Source organism: Trichosurus vulpecula, chromosome 8 (genome assembly GCF_011100635.1).
Source record: "Trichosurus vulpecula isolate mTriVul1 chromosome 8, mTriVul1.pri, whole genome shotgun sequence".
NCBI lineage: Eukaryota > Metazoa > Chordata > Mammalia > Diprotodontia > Phalangeridae > Trichosurus > Trichosurus vulpecula.
The window spans coordinates 123,477,554-123,491,296 of record NC_050580.1 but is presented as its reverse complement, the minus strand read 5'-3'; the positions used below and the strand labels follow the sequence as shown (position 1 = coordinate 123,491,296).

The 13,743-nt window shown below is 36.9% G+C and overlaps 1 protein-coding gene across 1 annotated transcript in view; it reads left to right on the top strand.

Annotated features, from left to right (window-relative positions):
• The window catches only part of WDR93 (WD repeat domain 93), a 46,897-nt gene that overhangs the window by 27,886 nt on the left and 5,268 nt on the right, over nt 1-13,743 (top strand). The window contains exons 12-14 of the mRNA XM_036736566.1: nt 12,363-12,573; nt 12,939-13,002; nt 13,479-13,635. Coding sequence (XP_036592461.1) covers nt 12,363-12,573; nt 12,939-13,002; nt 13,479-13,635 — 432 coding nt within the window. The remainder of the gene's footprint in view (nt 1-12,362; nt 12,574-12,938; nt 13,003-13,478; nt 13,636-13,743) is intronic.

The following is a 13,743-nucleotide window of genomic DNA, read 5'->3' as shown; positions in this document are numbered from 1 at the left end:
AACTGAATAGAAAATTTGACTTTCAAACACAAGAATCAAGAGAAGCATGAAAAGGTAATCAAGAAATGGAAATTGCAAGGGACTTACTAAAGTTGAACTGTTTTGTTTACATTCCTACATGGAAAGATGATGTGTATGATTCATGAGACCTCAGTATTAGGGTAGTTGAAGGGAATATGCATATAAATATATATATATATATGTTTATGTATATATATATAAGTGAATGTGTATGTATGTATATATCTATGTGTATATGTATGTATGTGTATATATATATGTGTTTATATATATATATATATGTAAAAGAGAGAGAGCAGACACAGGGTGAGTTGAAGATGAAGGGAAGATATCTAAAAAAAAATAAAATGAAATTAAGGGATGAGAGAGCAACATACTGAGAGAGGGAGATAGGGAGAGATAGAATGGGGTGGATTATCTCGCATAAAGGTGGCAAGAGGAAGCAGTTCTATGGGAGGAGGGGAGAGGGCAGGTGAGGGGGGAATGAGTGAACCCTGCTCTCATCAGATTTGGCCTGAGGGGGAATACCATACATACTCAGTTGGGTATCTTACCCCACAGGAAAGAAGAGGGAGGAAGATAAATAAAAAAATAAAGGGGGGGGGGATGATGGAGGGGAGGGCAGATGGGGGTGGAGGTAATCAAAACAAACACTTTGGAAAGGGGACAGGGTCAAGGGAGAAAATTCAATAAAGCAGGATGGGTTGGGAAGGAGCAAAATGTAGTTAGCCTTTCACAACATGAGTATTGTGGAAGGGTTATACATAATAATACATGTGTGGCCTAGGTTGAATTGCTCAGCTTCTTAGGGAGGGTGGGTGGGAAGGGAAGAGGGGAGAGAATTTGGAACTCAAAGTTTTAAAATCAGATGTTCAAAAACAAAAAAACTTTTTGTATGCAACTAAAAAATAAGATACACAGGCAATGGGGCATAGAAATTTATCTTGCCCTACAAGAAAGGAAGGGAAAAGGGGATGAGACGGGAGGGGGGTGATAGAGGGGAGGGCTGACTGGGGAACAGGGAAACCAGAATATAAGCCATCTTGGAGTCAGGGGGAGGGTAGAAATGGGGAGAAAATTTGTAATTCAAACTGTTGTGAAAATCAATGCTGAAAACCAAATATGTTAAATAAATAAATTTAAATTAAAAAAAAATATTGGTATTCCTCTAGCTGGTCATAACTTCTGATTCAGAGCCAGCTCAAACCAGCTTATAAAAGCGAATTGTAAAATTTTCAGTGTAAGCATTTACACCTCAGAAATTGGCTAACTATAAAATCAGGATTAAGTTTATTGTTTTATTCATCATCCAGACTTAAGAAAGTAACATGTTAACAATATAAATTTAACTTAAAAGTATGTCATGTGTGCATTTTTAAAAGAACTGATTGTTAAACTTTTTTCCATTTTGTGATCTCTTTTTAAAAATTAATTAATTTTTAATTAATTAATTTTTTTTTTAGTTTATCAATTCTCATATAACTCAATTCCACAAGTTTTTGAGTTCCGAATTTTCTCCCCCTCCCCCTACAAGACGGCATCTGATCTGATATAGGTTCTACATATGTCTTCACATTAAACTTATTTTCCCAATAATCAAGTTGTAAAGAAGAATTATAACCAATGAAATGAACCATGAGAAAGATGTAATAAAACCAAAATTAAAATAAAATTATAAAAAGAGAGAGCAAATAGTTTACTTCAATCTGCATTCAGATTTCATAATTCTTTCTCTGGATGTGGATAGCCTTTTCCATCATGAGTCTTTTGGAGCTGTCTTAGAACCTTTCATTTTTGAGAAGAGGCTAGTCTATCAAAGTTAGTCATCACAGAAGCAGTGTATCTGTGGTTGTGTACTATGTTCTCCTGGTTCTGCTCTCTTCACTCATCATCAGATCATATAAGTCTCTCCAGGTTCTTATGAAGTCCATCTGCACCTCATTTCTTATAGCACAATAGTATGCTATTACATTCATATACCACAATTTGTTTGGCCATTCCCCAACTGATGGGCATCCCTTTGATTTCCAATTCTTTGCCACCACAAAAAGAGCTGCTATAAATATTTTTACACATATGGGTTCTTTTCCCCACCTTGTATGATCTCCTTGGGATATAGCCCTAGAAGTGGTATTGCTGGGTCAAAGGCACATTTTTATAGCCCTTTGAGCATAGTTCCAAATTGCTCTCCAGAATAGCTGGATCAGTTCACAACTCCACCAACAATGCAATAGTATTCCAATTTTCCCCCATCTTCTCCAGCATTTATCATTTTCCTGTTTTGACATGTTAGCCAGTCTGACAGGAGAGATGTGGTGCCTGAGAGTTGTTTTGATTTGCATTTCTCTAATCAATAGTGATTTAGTGCATTTTTTCATATAATTATAGATATCTTTAATTTCTTCCTCTGAAAGCTGCCTGTTCATATCCTTTGACCATTTATCAATTAGGGAATGACTTGTATTCTTATACATTTGACTCAGTTCCCTGTATATTTTAGAGATGAGACTTTTGTCAGAGACACTGGTTGTAAAAATTCCCAATTTTCTGCTTCCCTTCTAATCTTGGTTGCATTGGCTTTGTTTGTACAAAAACTTTTCAATTTAATGTAATCAAAATTATCATTTTGCGTTTCATAATGCTCTCTATCTCTTATTTAGTAATAAATTCTTCCCTTCTCCATAAGTCTGACAGGTAAATTATTCCCTTCTCTCCCAAATTGCTTATAGTATCAGACTTTATATATAAATCATGAACCATTTTTACTTTATTTTGATATATGGAGTAAGATATTGGTCTATGCCCAATTTCTGCCATACTATTTTCTAGTTTTCCCAGCAGTTTTTGTGAAATAGTGAGTTCTTATCCCAGAAACTGGATTCTTTGGGCTTATCAAAGAGTAGATTGCTATAGTCGTTGACTACTGTGTCTTGTGTACCTAACCTGTTCCACTGATCCACCACTCTATTTCTTAGCCAGTACCAAGTGGTTTTGATTATTGCTGCTTTATAATACAGTTTAATATGTAGTATAGCTAGGTCTCCTTCCCTAGCATTTCTTTTCATTAATTCCCTTGATATTCTGGATCTTTTGTTTTTCCAGATGAATTTTGTTATTATTTTATCTAGCTCTATAAAATAATTTTGGTAGTTTGATTGGCATAGCATTAAATAAGTAAATTAATTTAGGTAAAATTGTCATTTTTATTACATTAGCTCCGCCCAACCAACTGATGTTTTTCCATTTATTTAGATCTGACTTAATTTGTGTGAGAAGTGTTTTGTAATTGTGTTCATATAGTTCCTGGATTTGTCTTGGCAGGTAGACTCCCAAATGTTTTATAGTGTCTACAGTAGCTTTAAATGAAATTTCTCTTTCTGTCTCTTGCTATCGGACTTTGTTAGTATTATATAGGGATGCTGTGGATTTATGTGGGTTTATTTTATATCCTGCAACTTTGCTAAAGTTATTTATTATTTCAAATAGTTTTTTACTTGTTCTCTAGGATTCTCTAAGTATATCATCACATCACCTGCAAAGAGTGATAACTTAGTTTATTCTTTGCCTATTCTAATTCCTTCAATTTCTTTTTCTTCTCTTATTGCTAAAGCTAACATTTCTAGTACCAAGTTGAATAACAGGGGTGATAATGGACATCCTTGTTTCAGCCCCAATCTTACTGGAAATGTATCTGACTTATCTCCATTACATATAATGCTTGCTGATGGTTTTAGGTAGATGCTACTTATCATTTTAAGGAAGACTCCGTTTATTCCTATGCTTTATAGTGTTTTTAATAGGAATGGGTGTTTGTATCAGCAAGGCAATAATCACAATATAGATGATAATTGTCAAAATGCCTACATGGTTCTGTATCACAAAATATACGAGACTTTCCACATAAAAGGTAGAAGAAGTAAACCATTTATTCAGACACCAAATAACCAGATCCTATAACCAATAAGTCCACAACATCACAGCAGAGAACCACTCTATCCCACAACCTTCCACCCCCTGTTGAGGCCTTGTCACCAACAAGCAAACTCATAGCACAGCACAATCTGCTCTTTCCCTCAGGTCTAACTGTAGTAACTGCTCTCTCAGCATTTCCTGTGACATAATTTCCTTTTCCTCTCAGAGAGCTCCTCCCACCAAATGTGACTTAGGCTTCCTGTAGCATAAGCAGGTCACATGGCCTATTAATGGGTGGGAAAGATCTTCAAATCTAAATTGCTATTACAGTGTTGTATTTTATCAAAAGCTTTTTCTGCATCTATTGAGATAATCATATGGCTTCTGCTAGTTTTGTGGTTGATATGATCAATTATACTGATAGTTTTCCTAATATTGAACCAGCCTTGTATTCCTAGAATAAATCCTACCTGGTAGTATATTATTCTTGTGATAAGTTGCTGTAATCTTTTTGCTAATATTTTATTTAAAAGTTTTGCATCTAGATTGATTAGGGTAATTGGTCTATAATTTTCTTTCTCTGTTTTGGCTTTTCCTGGTTCAGGAATTAGTACCATATTTGTGTCATAAAAAGAATTTGATAGGACTCCTTCTTTGCTTATTTTCCCAAATAGTCTATAAAGTATGTGCTCTTGATGCTATCCCTTGTGACTTCTCTAGTAGATTGCCTCTTTAATCATCCCTCCTGTAGTCCTTAATCTCTCTTGTCCTACTGTCTCTCTTCCTTGCTGCCTACAATCATTTTCAGGTCTCCTCCATCCTTAAAAAAAATCTTTGCTAGACCCTACCATCCCATCAAAATAATTATTCTATTTTTCTTCTCTCTTTCTTAGCTAAACTTTTAGAAAAATCTGTCCATGTCCTTTACCTTCACTTCCTTTCCCATAACCTCTATAAGCAAAGCCTTGAAAAACACAGCTTCGGCACAAATTCAACTAGAGTTCTTGTAAAAGATGAAGCAAGAGTTTAAGGAAAAAAAAGCTAAAAAATGTTTTTTGTGAGTGAAATGAAAGTGCTAGAGGAAAAAATGGAAAATGAGAACTATGGAAGAAAGAATTAGGGAATTAACAGCTTGGCACAAGAGATACAGAACTTTGCCTAATCAGCTAACTCCCTTAAAATTAGGATGGACCAAAAAGAACTAATGATTCTATAAGACAAAAAGAAATATTAAAACAAAGTCAAAAGAGCAAAAAAAAATAGAAGAAAATGTAAGGTATTACATGGAAAAAACAACTGGCCTGAAAAGCAAACTGAGAAGAGAAAATTTTAGAATCATTGAACTAACTGAAAACCATGACAAAAAAGAGCTTAAATATCATATTTTAAGGAATTATAAAACTGACCAGATATCTTATAAGCAGAGAGAAAATAGAAATGGAAAGACTCCACTAGTCACTCCCTGAAAACGATGAAATCCAAAATGATAACTCTCAGAAACATTATACCCCAAACCCAGAACTTCCAGATCAAAAAAAAAATACTGCAAGCAGCCAGAAAGTAAGGATTCAAGCACCTAGGAGCTGCAATTAATATCACACAAGATTTAGCAGCCATGAAAATAAAAAAGCTTACAGGTTAGAAAATGACATTCCATAAGGCAAAAAGATATGTAGGCTTATAGCTAAGAACAAGTTACTCAGCAAAACTGCGTATATCCTACAGGAGAAAAAATGGGTCTTTAATGAAATAGAGGACTTCTCAGCATTCCTAATGAAAAGACAAAACCTATGAAGAAACTTTGAAGTGCAAACACAGGAATCAAGAGAAACATAAAAAGACAAACTTGAACAAACGACTGAAGGATATTGTAAGGATACACTGCTTATGTTCCAGTATGGGGAGATGATATATGTGATCTATCATCATCTCAGATCATAGAGGAACTCTAATTAGACTAAAAGCCTAGAAGTGGTTCTGTTAGGTGATGATGATCATAAAAGAATACTGGAAGGAAGGGGAATGAGAAATATATTGGGGGGTGGGGGAGAGAAGAAGAATAGGGGGAATAATCTCACAGAATCAGGGTGCACAAGCAGAAGTCTATACAAACAAGGAGGAAGGAGTGGGGAGAGCAGCTGGCACTTGAACCTCCCTCTCATCTAAACTGGTCAAAAGAAAGAAGAATACACACAGGTATAAACATACACACACAGTTGAGTACAGAAATACATTTCAAATAGAACTAACAGGGAAGAAGGTAGAATTGGAGGCAGGGTAGATTAAAGGAAGGATTCGTTCTAAGCAAAACAAACTTTAAAGATGTACAAAAATATTTATAACTCTTTTTGAAATGTCAAAGAATGAGAATCTGGGAGAGTGCCCATAAGTTGGGCACTGACTGAACAATATGGTATGTAAATGGAATAATGGAGTACTCTTGTGCTATTGGGGGTGATTTCTGAGAAACCTGGAAAAACTTGCAGTTAAGTGAACAGAACTAGGAGAACAATTTATACAATAAAGATATTTTAAAGACAACTTTAAGACTTAGGAACTCTGATCAGAGTAATGATTGACTAAGATTCCAGAGGACTAGTGATAAAAAAAAATGCTGCCCATGTCCTGATAGCAAAATAAGAGAGAAAGTACAGAATGAGACACATACATACACATACACACAAGCACATATATATTGGATAATACATACAGAAATTTGTTTTGCTTAATTATGCATGTTTGTAATAGCAGCTTTGTTTTTCTTTTTTTCTCAAGATGGTGGGGGGAGTAGAGAGGAAGAGAGCAGATTTTTGCTTATTGAAAAAAAATTTCATTAAAAAGTTATTTTTCATAAGCACAGGTCTGACCATTATAATTTTCCTATTCAATAAACTACAATAGTTCCCTGTGGCCTCTATAAAATATAAACTCCTCTGTTTGCCATTTAAAATTCTTCAGAACTTGGTGCCAACCTAACTTTCCAGCCCCGTTGTACATTAATCCCCTTCCTGCATACTACAGTCTACTCAAACCTGCCTTGCTATTCCTCATGAATGCCACTCTATGTCCCATTTCAATGCCTTTGCATAACCTATCATCCCCAATGCCTGGAATGCTTTTCTTCTTCATAGAATCCCTTACAGCTAGGTCCCCATTAGTGTGAATGTAATGAATCCCGTGAAGTCATAGTATTATTTGAATTCACAGTACTCACGGTTACAATCAATGTAAAATATGGCAATTGGTTCTAGCCCAATGAAAATATTCAATGAAGGTTTTTAAAAATAAATTTATCTATTAATGTAATATAATAGAAAAGATAAGAAAATATATATTTCTATTCAAGTTTATAACAAAATTATGAGTCTATAGAAAGCAAAATCATTACATTTTTTTTTTACTTACTGAATATTGCACCTAAAGATAAGCTTGCACAGACAATATGATGAAAATGTCATTATGGTGAAAATATCAAAATTAATTTAAAATATTTTAGCTGCATAAAATGAACTGTCTTCTTGATGAGGGTGCTTGAGTGCTTGTGCTTAGACCCTAATTCTAACATTTCTCCTTAGCCTCTGCTTGGGTGCCTGTGCCTCGACCCTAATTCCAAAACCACATCCAGCCAGTTCCAAAATCACATCTCTCCCTAGCTTTGAAACATTGGCCCTAGCAGTTTCTCTCCAGGTCAAGGGCAGAATGCCTTAGCAAAACACTTATCTCTCCTCCTGATGCTGCAACCAGATGCACCTATAGAATTTATTGGTCCAACTCCCTGTGTATGTGCTAATTGGCTGTGCACTGGGCCATAACAATATTTACTATTTACTGACCTTACTGATATGTATCCTAGACATAGTCAAATGTATACTCCCTTACATTCAGCTTGTCTAACAAGACATTTTATGGAAGCCACCTGGATATTTCCAGTCAGCCCTGACCATTAGTTGACTTAGTGACATTTCACAGTCACAACCACACCTCCAGGTGGCCCTACCTTGAGCTATTTCCCAGTGAACTCTGGGTAAGATACCTGTGCAGTAGATACAAAAAGTGCATGTTCCTTTAAGAACTGACCACCCCTTAACCACTCCCTAATCCCATCCCAGAACACCTAATTGACATGTTTCACCCCTAAATCTTCTATAAAAACTTTCCTGCACCTGTGTAAGATTGCAGATTCCCTAAGAACTCTTGCCTGCTGTAAAAGCGTAATGAATCTTTGCCACCTTGACTTAAAGAATGCTTGCATTCGTGAATTCATTCTGGGTGCCCCGACCCTCTCCAGTACTCGGGTCCTTGAGGGGCACTCCCACTCAACAACCCTGTCTGAGAACTCAAGTCTTCAGGTTCCTGGACCTCGTCTCCCTCAACCCTCAACATTCTTTTTTCTTTAAATCTTTAAACATGCACTGATAGGTACTGAGAGGTTTATCTACTTCTCAAAGAATTTGCTTGCCAACAATTTCGCACAATGAACCAAGTGTAGTTGGGTGACCTGGGGGTGGAGGAGTTGGGCAAACTATGGTCTGGAGACCAAATCTTGCCCCAGCTGCTTTTGTACCACTTGCTTTTGTATGCCCCCAACTAAGAATTGTTTTTACATTTTAAAAATGCAATAAAACTTCATTTTAAAATGCAAAAGCTATTCTTTACTTGCTGGGTGAGGAAAGCAGATGGCAGGCCAGATTTGGCCTTCAGGTCATACATAGTTTGCTGATCCCTGACTAGAGCATTTTCTAAAATCAGTAATACTTTAAACGCCACGTTATTATCCTTGGAATGTTCTTCAATAACTATGCTAAAATAACTTGAAAACCAGCCTTTGAAAACAGCTTTAGTCATGCAGTTTTCTTATTTGATCACTAAAGAGCAACAAGCAATGGATGGTTGTAGCCTCATCTCTCTGAGCAAGAGGATTTGGAAACTAATAAGCAATGGCTTTAATATATAATTCCTTTAAGCATTAGCTCAGAAAACAATGGTCAGGTGATCCTTGGACACTTTAAATCCAGGTTGAGTTTTTTCTTTCTTGGAAATGTAAGCTCTGGAAGGCCTCCTTTCCGGAATAAGTTCATTTCATCCACATTAAAAGTGCATTGATCATGTGTCTGCTTTCTTTGATTATTTTCTTCAAAACATCAGGATATTCAGCTCCCACGTCATCATCTGCACTAGCCACTTCTCCAGTAATTTTAATATTATGCTACTGAACTCAATTTTTAGCATACCACCACTTGCAGTAAAAATTTCTTCACTGTGCACTTCAGTTCCATTTTATTTCACTGCCTATACAGTAAAACTTGAACACTTGACGCTGTAAACTTGAAGCTTTTGTTTGAATAGATGCTCTGCTAAGAAGGAATAGGTTATTTTTTTTAACTGTGGTCTTCAAACCGTCCAGCAAAAAGATACTGTATTTCCATTGTTATTAGTCAGTCGATCAGTAAACATTTATTAAGTGCCTACTGTATGTCAGTCACTGTGCTAAACACTGGAAATACAAAGAAAGGCAAAACACAGTCCTTGCTCTCAAGGAGCTCACATGGAGACAGCATGCCAACAATTATGTATGGATCATCTATAAATGGGTTAAATTGGAAATAAGAAACAGGCACTAGAATTAAGAGGGATCAAGAAAAACTTCCAGTAGAAAGTGAGATTTTAGCCAGGGAAGTTAGGAGGTAGAGATAAGGAGGGAGAGAATTCCAGGCATAATGGACAGCCAGTAAAAATGCATGGAATTGGGAGATGGAGTTTCTTATTTGAGGACAGCTAGGAGGCCTGTTTCACTGGATCTCAGAGTACAATGAAGAAAGTTAAGTGTAGGAAGACTGGAAAGGTAGGAGAGGGCCAGGTTATGAAGAACTTTGAACACTAAGCAGAGGATTTTATAACCTGGAAGTGATAGGGCATTTATTGAGTAGGGAAAAGTGACACAGTCAGACCTTCTTTGCTTTAGGAAGATCACTTTACCAGTTTTGTAAAGGATGGATTAGAATGGGGAAAGAATATTAACATTACTCTTCTTATAGTTGTTTGCAAACCACACAAAAAAAAATGATGCAACTTTTCTTTTTTCTCCCCTGCACGTTTTATAATATTCTGTACAATAGACTTAGGCATTCTGCCATATCTTTCTATTTTAGAGTTCCTATAACCACATTCATGCCTTTCAATAATGTTACTTTTTTTGTTCTAATGTAAAACAGCCCTCTTCTTTTTTGTACTGGCAACGTTTCCATCTGAAGTATTATTCTTTTTGCCCATTTTGTTAAGGGTTCTTTTTTTTTTTAAATTCACACAGGTCTTAGTAATATGGTGCACAGCGTGTCACATTCACACATGACAATAGGCGAGTATAGACTGAAGATATGGTGACATGTTAAAACCTTCAAATAGTTCACAGGCATCTCATTAATTGAATTTTGGGTCACATTATGTGCTACCTGGTTTCATTTTATAATTCACACTAAATCAAATTTCACATTATTAAAATTTGCATTAATTAGGACCTATCTGTATTTCCTTCAAGACTTAGTTCAAGCACTGCCTTTTTCTACATCAGAGGCTCCCAAACTTATTTGGCGTACCACCCCCTTTTAAAAAAAATTACTTGGGACCGTTCTGGAAATCTACTTTCTTTAACCCTTTAATAGGTTTTTTTTTTTAATTTGTATCATTTCCAAAAAATTCAATTTTTTTTTAAAATGACACAACAATAAATTAATAATTTATTGTAAATTTGTGGGTTTTTCCTGCGTTGAAATTTTGATGACCCAATATTGCATCATGTAATCATATAGTATCGTATTATAAACAAGTCATTACATACACATATTCCTCCCAATGCATGCTGGACTTTCTGACAACGCATGCTCTGTCGATGGACTTGACCACTGATCGGTTATAACTTGCATTTTTTATGTTTATTTGGAAAATAATGTTATCACTACCACTTTAACTCTGTTACACAACAGATGAAACATTTATAAACAGTTTTTCAAAATTTTCCTATCTTTTCTTCTTTCCTTATGCTTCCACTGCCCACTTATTTTTATTCGACACTCAAGGCCCCTTAGTTGCACCTGAGGCTTGTGTTGGTAAACAAAATGGGCTCTTAGCACTCAGTTCAACCAAGTGCCCTTGAAGAGTTTGGCCTTTGTTTCCTTGAGTAGATTGGGAGTCCTTGGTGACCTCCTTGCCTCAGGGAAGGGCCTGGTTTACACATGAGTTTGAGTGACATGTTTGGGACATCAGAGGCTTTTAGACCATGTGGGTTTAAGTCGCCTCTTTGTGACGATTTTAAGTCATATGGGTGAGTCGCATGTGTGACTCACCCTTGACCCTGAAAAAGATATAAAACCAGGGGTTGGCTTTCTCTTTTTCGGAGCTCTTACCCACAGGCATGGTGGCTCGAGTGACTCTGGGCCAGCCCTTGTTATGAGCTCCTGGGCTGAACCTGGATGTTGGTAACTATGAATTGTATTTGGTCTGTCTGTCGGTGTTTGTAATTTGTTTGTATTTGTTCTGAAGTTTGGGGTGCTGGATTTTTCCCCTGGACTAAGTGAATGGTATTTGTATACTGGATTAAAGTAAGCTTGTTAACCCCTTAATGTTGCTTTCCTTAGTAAGCAGATCAAAGGAACCTGAGCTTTTGCAGCGTGCTGGTAGCATGCTTGTTGTTGGGCTTGTGTTGGTCTTTTACCCCCACGACAGCTGCTAGCCAGATTGTTGAAACAAGGCTATATCACCTCTCTCTACATCGTTCCAGTACCCCGCCCCCTTTCTCTGATGTTGGGATACCCAACCCCACCCCACATCACCCACTTTGGGAATCTCTGTTCTACATGAAGCTTATCCTGATTCTCCCAATTGCTAGTTCCTTCCCTCCCTAAATTACCTTTTTAAAAAAATTTATGTGTATTCTGCTTATGCTTATAGATGTATATGTTTTTTCCCTTAGTAGAATATAAACTCCTTGAGAGCAGGAATGGTTTCATTTTTGTTTTTGTGACTGTAGTGCCTGGCTCAGTACTTGACACATAGGAGGTACTTAATAAATTCTTATTTACTGATTGATTGATGAATGAGGTCACTCTTTATCCCATCAGCTCCACTCCTTCTTTAGTCCTAAAAGCTCTCTTAAGATTGGTTAGGCACTGCCTAATCTACACTGATTTGCCAGTAGACATGCCTCTCATATCTTTGACTCCCATTACATGAGACCTGACATTTTATAATTCACACTAAATCAAAATTTGCATTATTTAATCTTGCATTAATCAGGACCTATCTATACTTCCTTCAAGACTTAGCTCAAGCACTGCCTTCTATGTGAAGCTTATCCTGATTCTCATAGAGAAAGAACCTTCCCCCTCCGTACAAACTCTTTTTTGATCAGGCTGTGGGCATTTGCTTTTTCCTAGGGTTCAAACTTTCTGTGGTCTCCCTCCCAGAGGGATGTTTATGCAAAAGTCTTCACTTCATGATAAATTCTGGAAACCCAAAGGAATACCCATTCCCACAGGCCATGGGTTCCTCCAAAGTAGAGGTTCTGGTGTTGTGCACTGATGGGTCTCTTCACCTGATAAAATCCGAAAGATGCAAGGAACCCAGCATCAGCGTGCTTGTGGAGAGGTTAGTGATCTAAACAAAATTTATTGTGTATTCTGAGGACTTGGAGAAAGATGACAAGTATTTTTGTGTTTTACTCTTTGCCTGAAAAAAAAAGCAGCCCTACAGCGTAATATCTTCTACTCTGTATTCTCATCCTCACTTCTAATAAAGAGACGAATAGAAATGGAATAATGCCATCAGGCCAGCATGCAAGCATTTTCTTTCATACAGGTGTGTACAATGGCAGTTTCCTTTTGGACATATGGAATTTCGTAACTGACTGAAGAAGATACCTGCAAATCTCTGCTTTTAAATTCCAGGGCCCTTCTAACTGTCATTGTTCCTTAGTGAGCATCTTAGGATCCATATTTTCTTGTTGTTCATAGGCCTGTGAAGAATCCAAATGAAACTATTTGTGCTGTGGCTCCCATCTCATCCTTACCTTCTATGGTAAGTAAGTAACTTTCAATCTTTAAATTTTATGAAGACACAAAATAAGCAGGAACTATAGAAAGAGAGCTCATCCTTTTGGAGCACCTGGAACTCCTCTAAAACACTGATGAGTTAACTTAGTCCTAGTCCTATGTGGCAACTAGGAGGACGTATATGATTCCTAGCTCAGTGCTGGGGCCTGAAATTCTTGCCCCTTTTGCTGTTAACAAATAATACTCCAGCAAACAAACTATTTAATGTACTGTTTTTTATTTCTCTTGCTTTAATTTAAAGCTCTTGTTGTTTCTAGGCATCGGGTGAGTAGTAGTATCAATGCAAACTTTTCTTGGTATGATGTTATCCAGTGGTTACCATCATTCTCCCCTAGGATTTCCAATCCTTTTCACCCCATAGTCCCCAGAGAGCTTTCTGTGAGTGAAGAATACTGGCAATATAATCCTTGGAATAACGTCAAAATCTGTTTGCTTCCACAGGTACTGCTCTTTATTTGGGATGGGTCAGTGTATATCATGGATGTGACCAAGTCACAGATCATCTGTGAATTAGGTCCCCCTCCCTCTTATCGTTTGGGAAACCCCTGGCAGCCCGTGTTTGCACTGTCTCCAGAAGGCCAACATGTGCTTATCCGGGGTAAGAAAGAGAAATTAAATTCTTTGCTGCAACCCCAGTTCAAGGATAGGGGATAGCTTGAAAACCCAGGAAGTGTGGCCATATTGACCTTCTTTTCAGCTTGTAGTT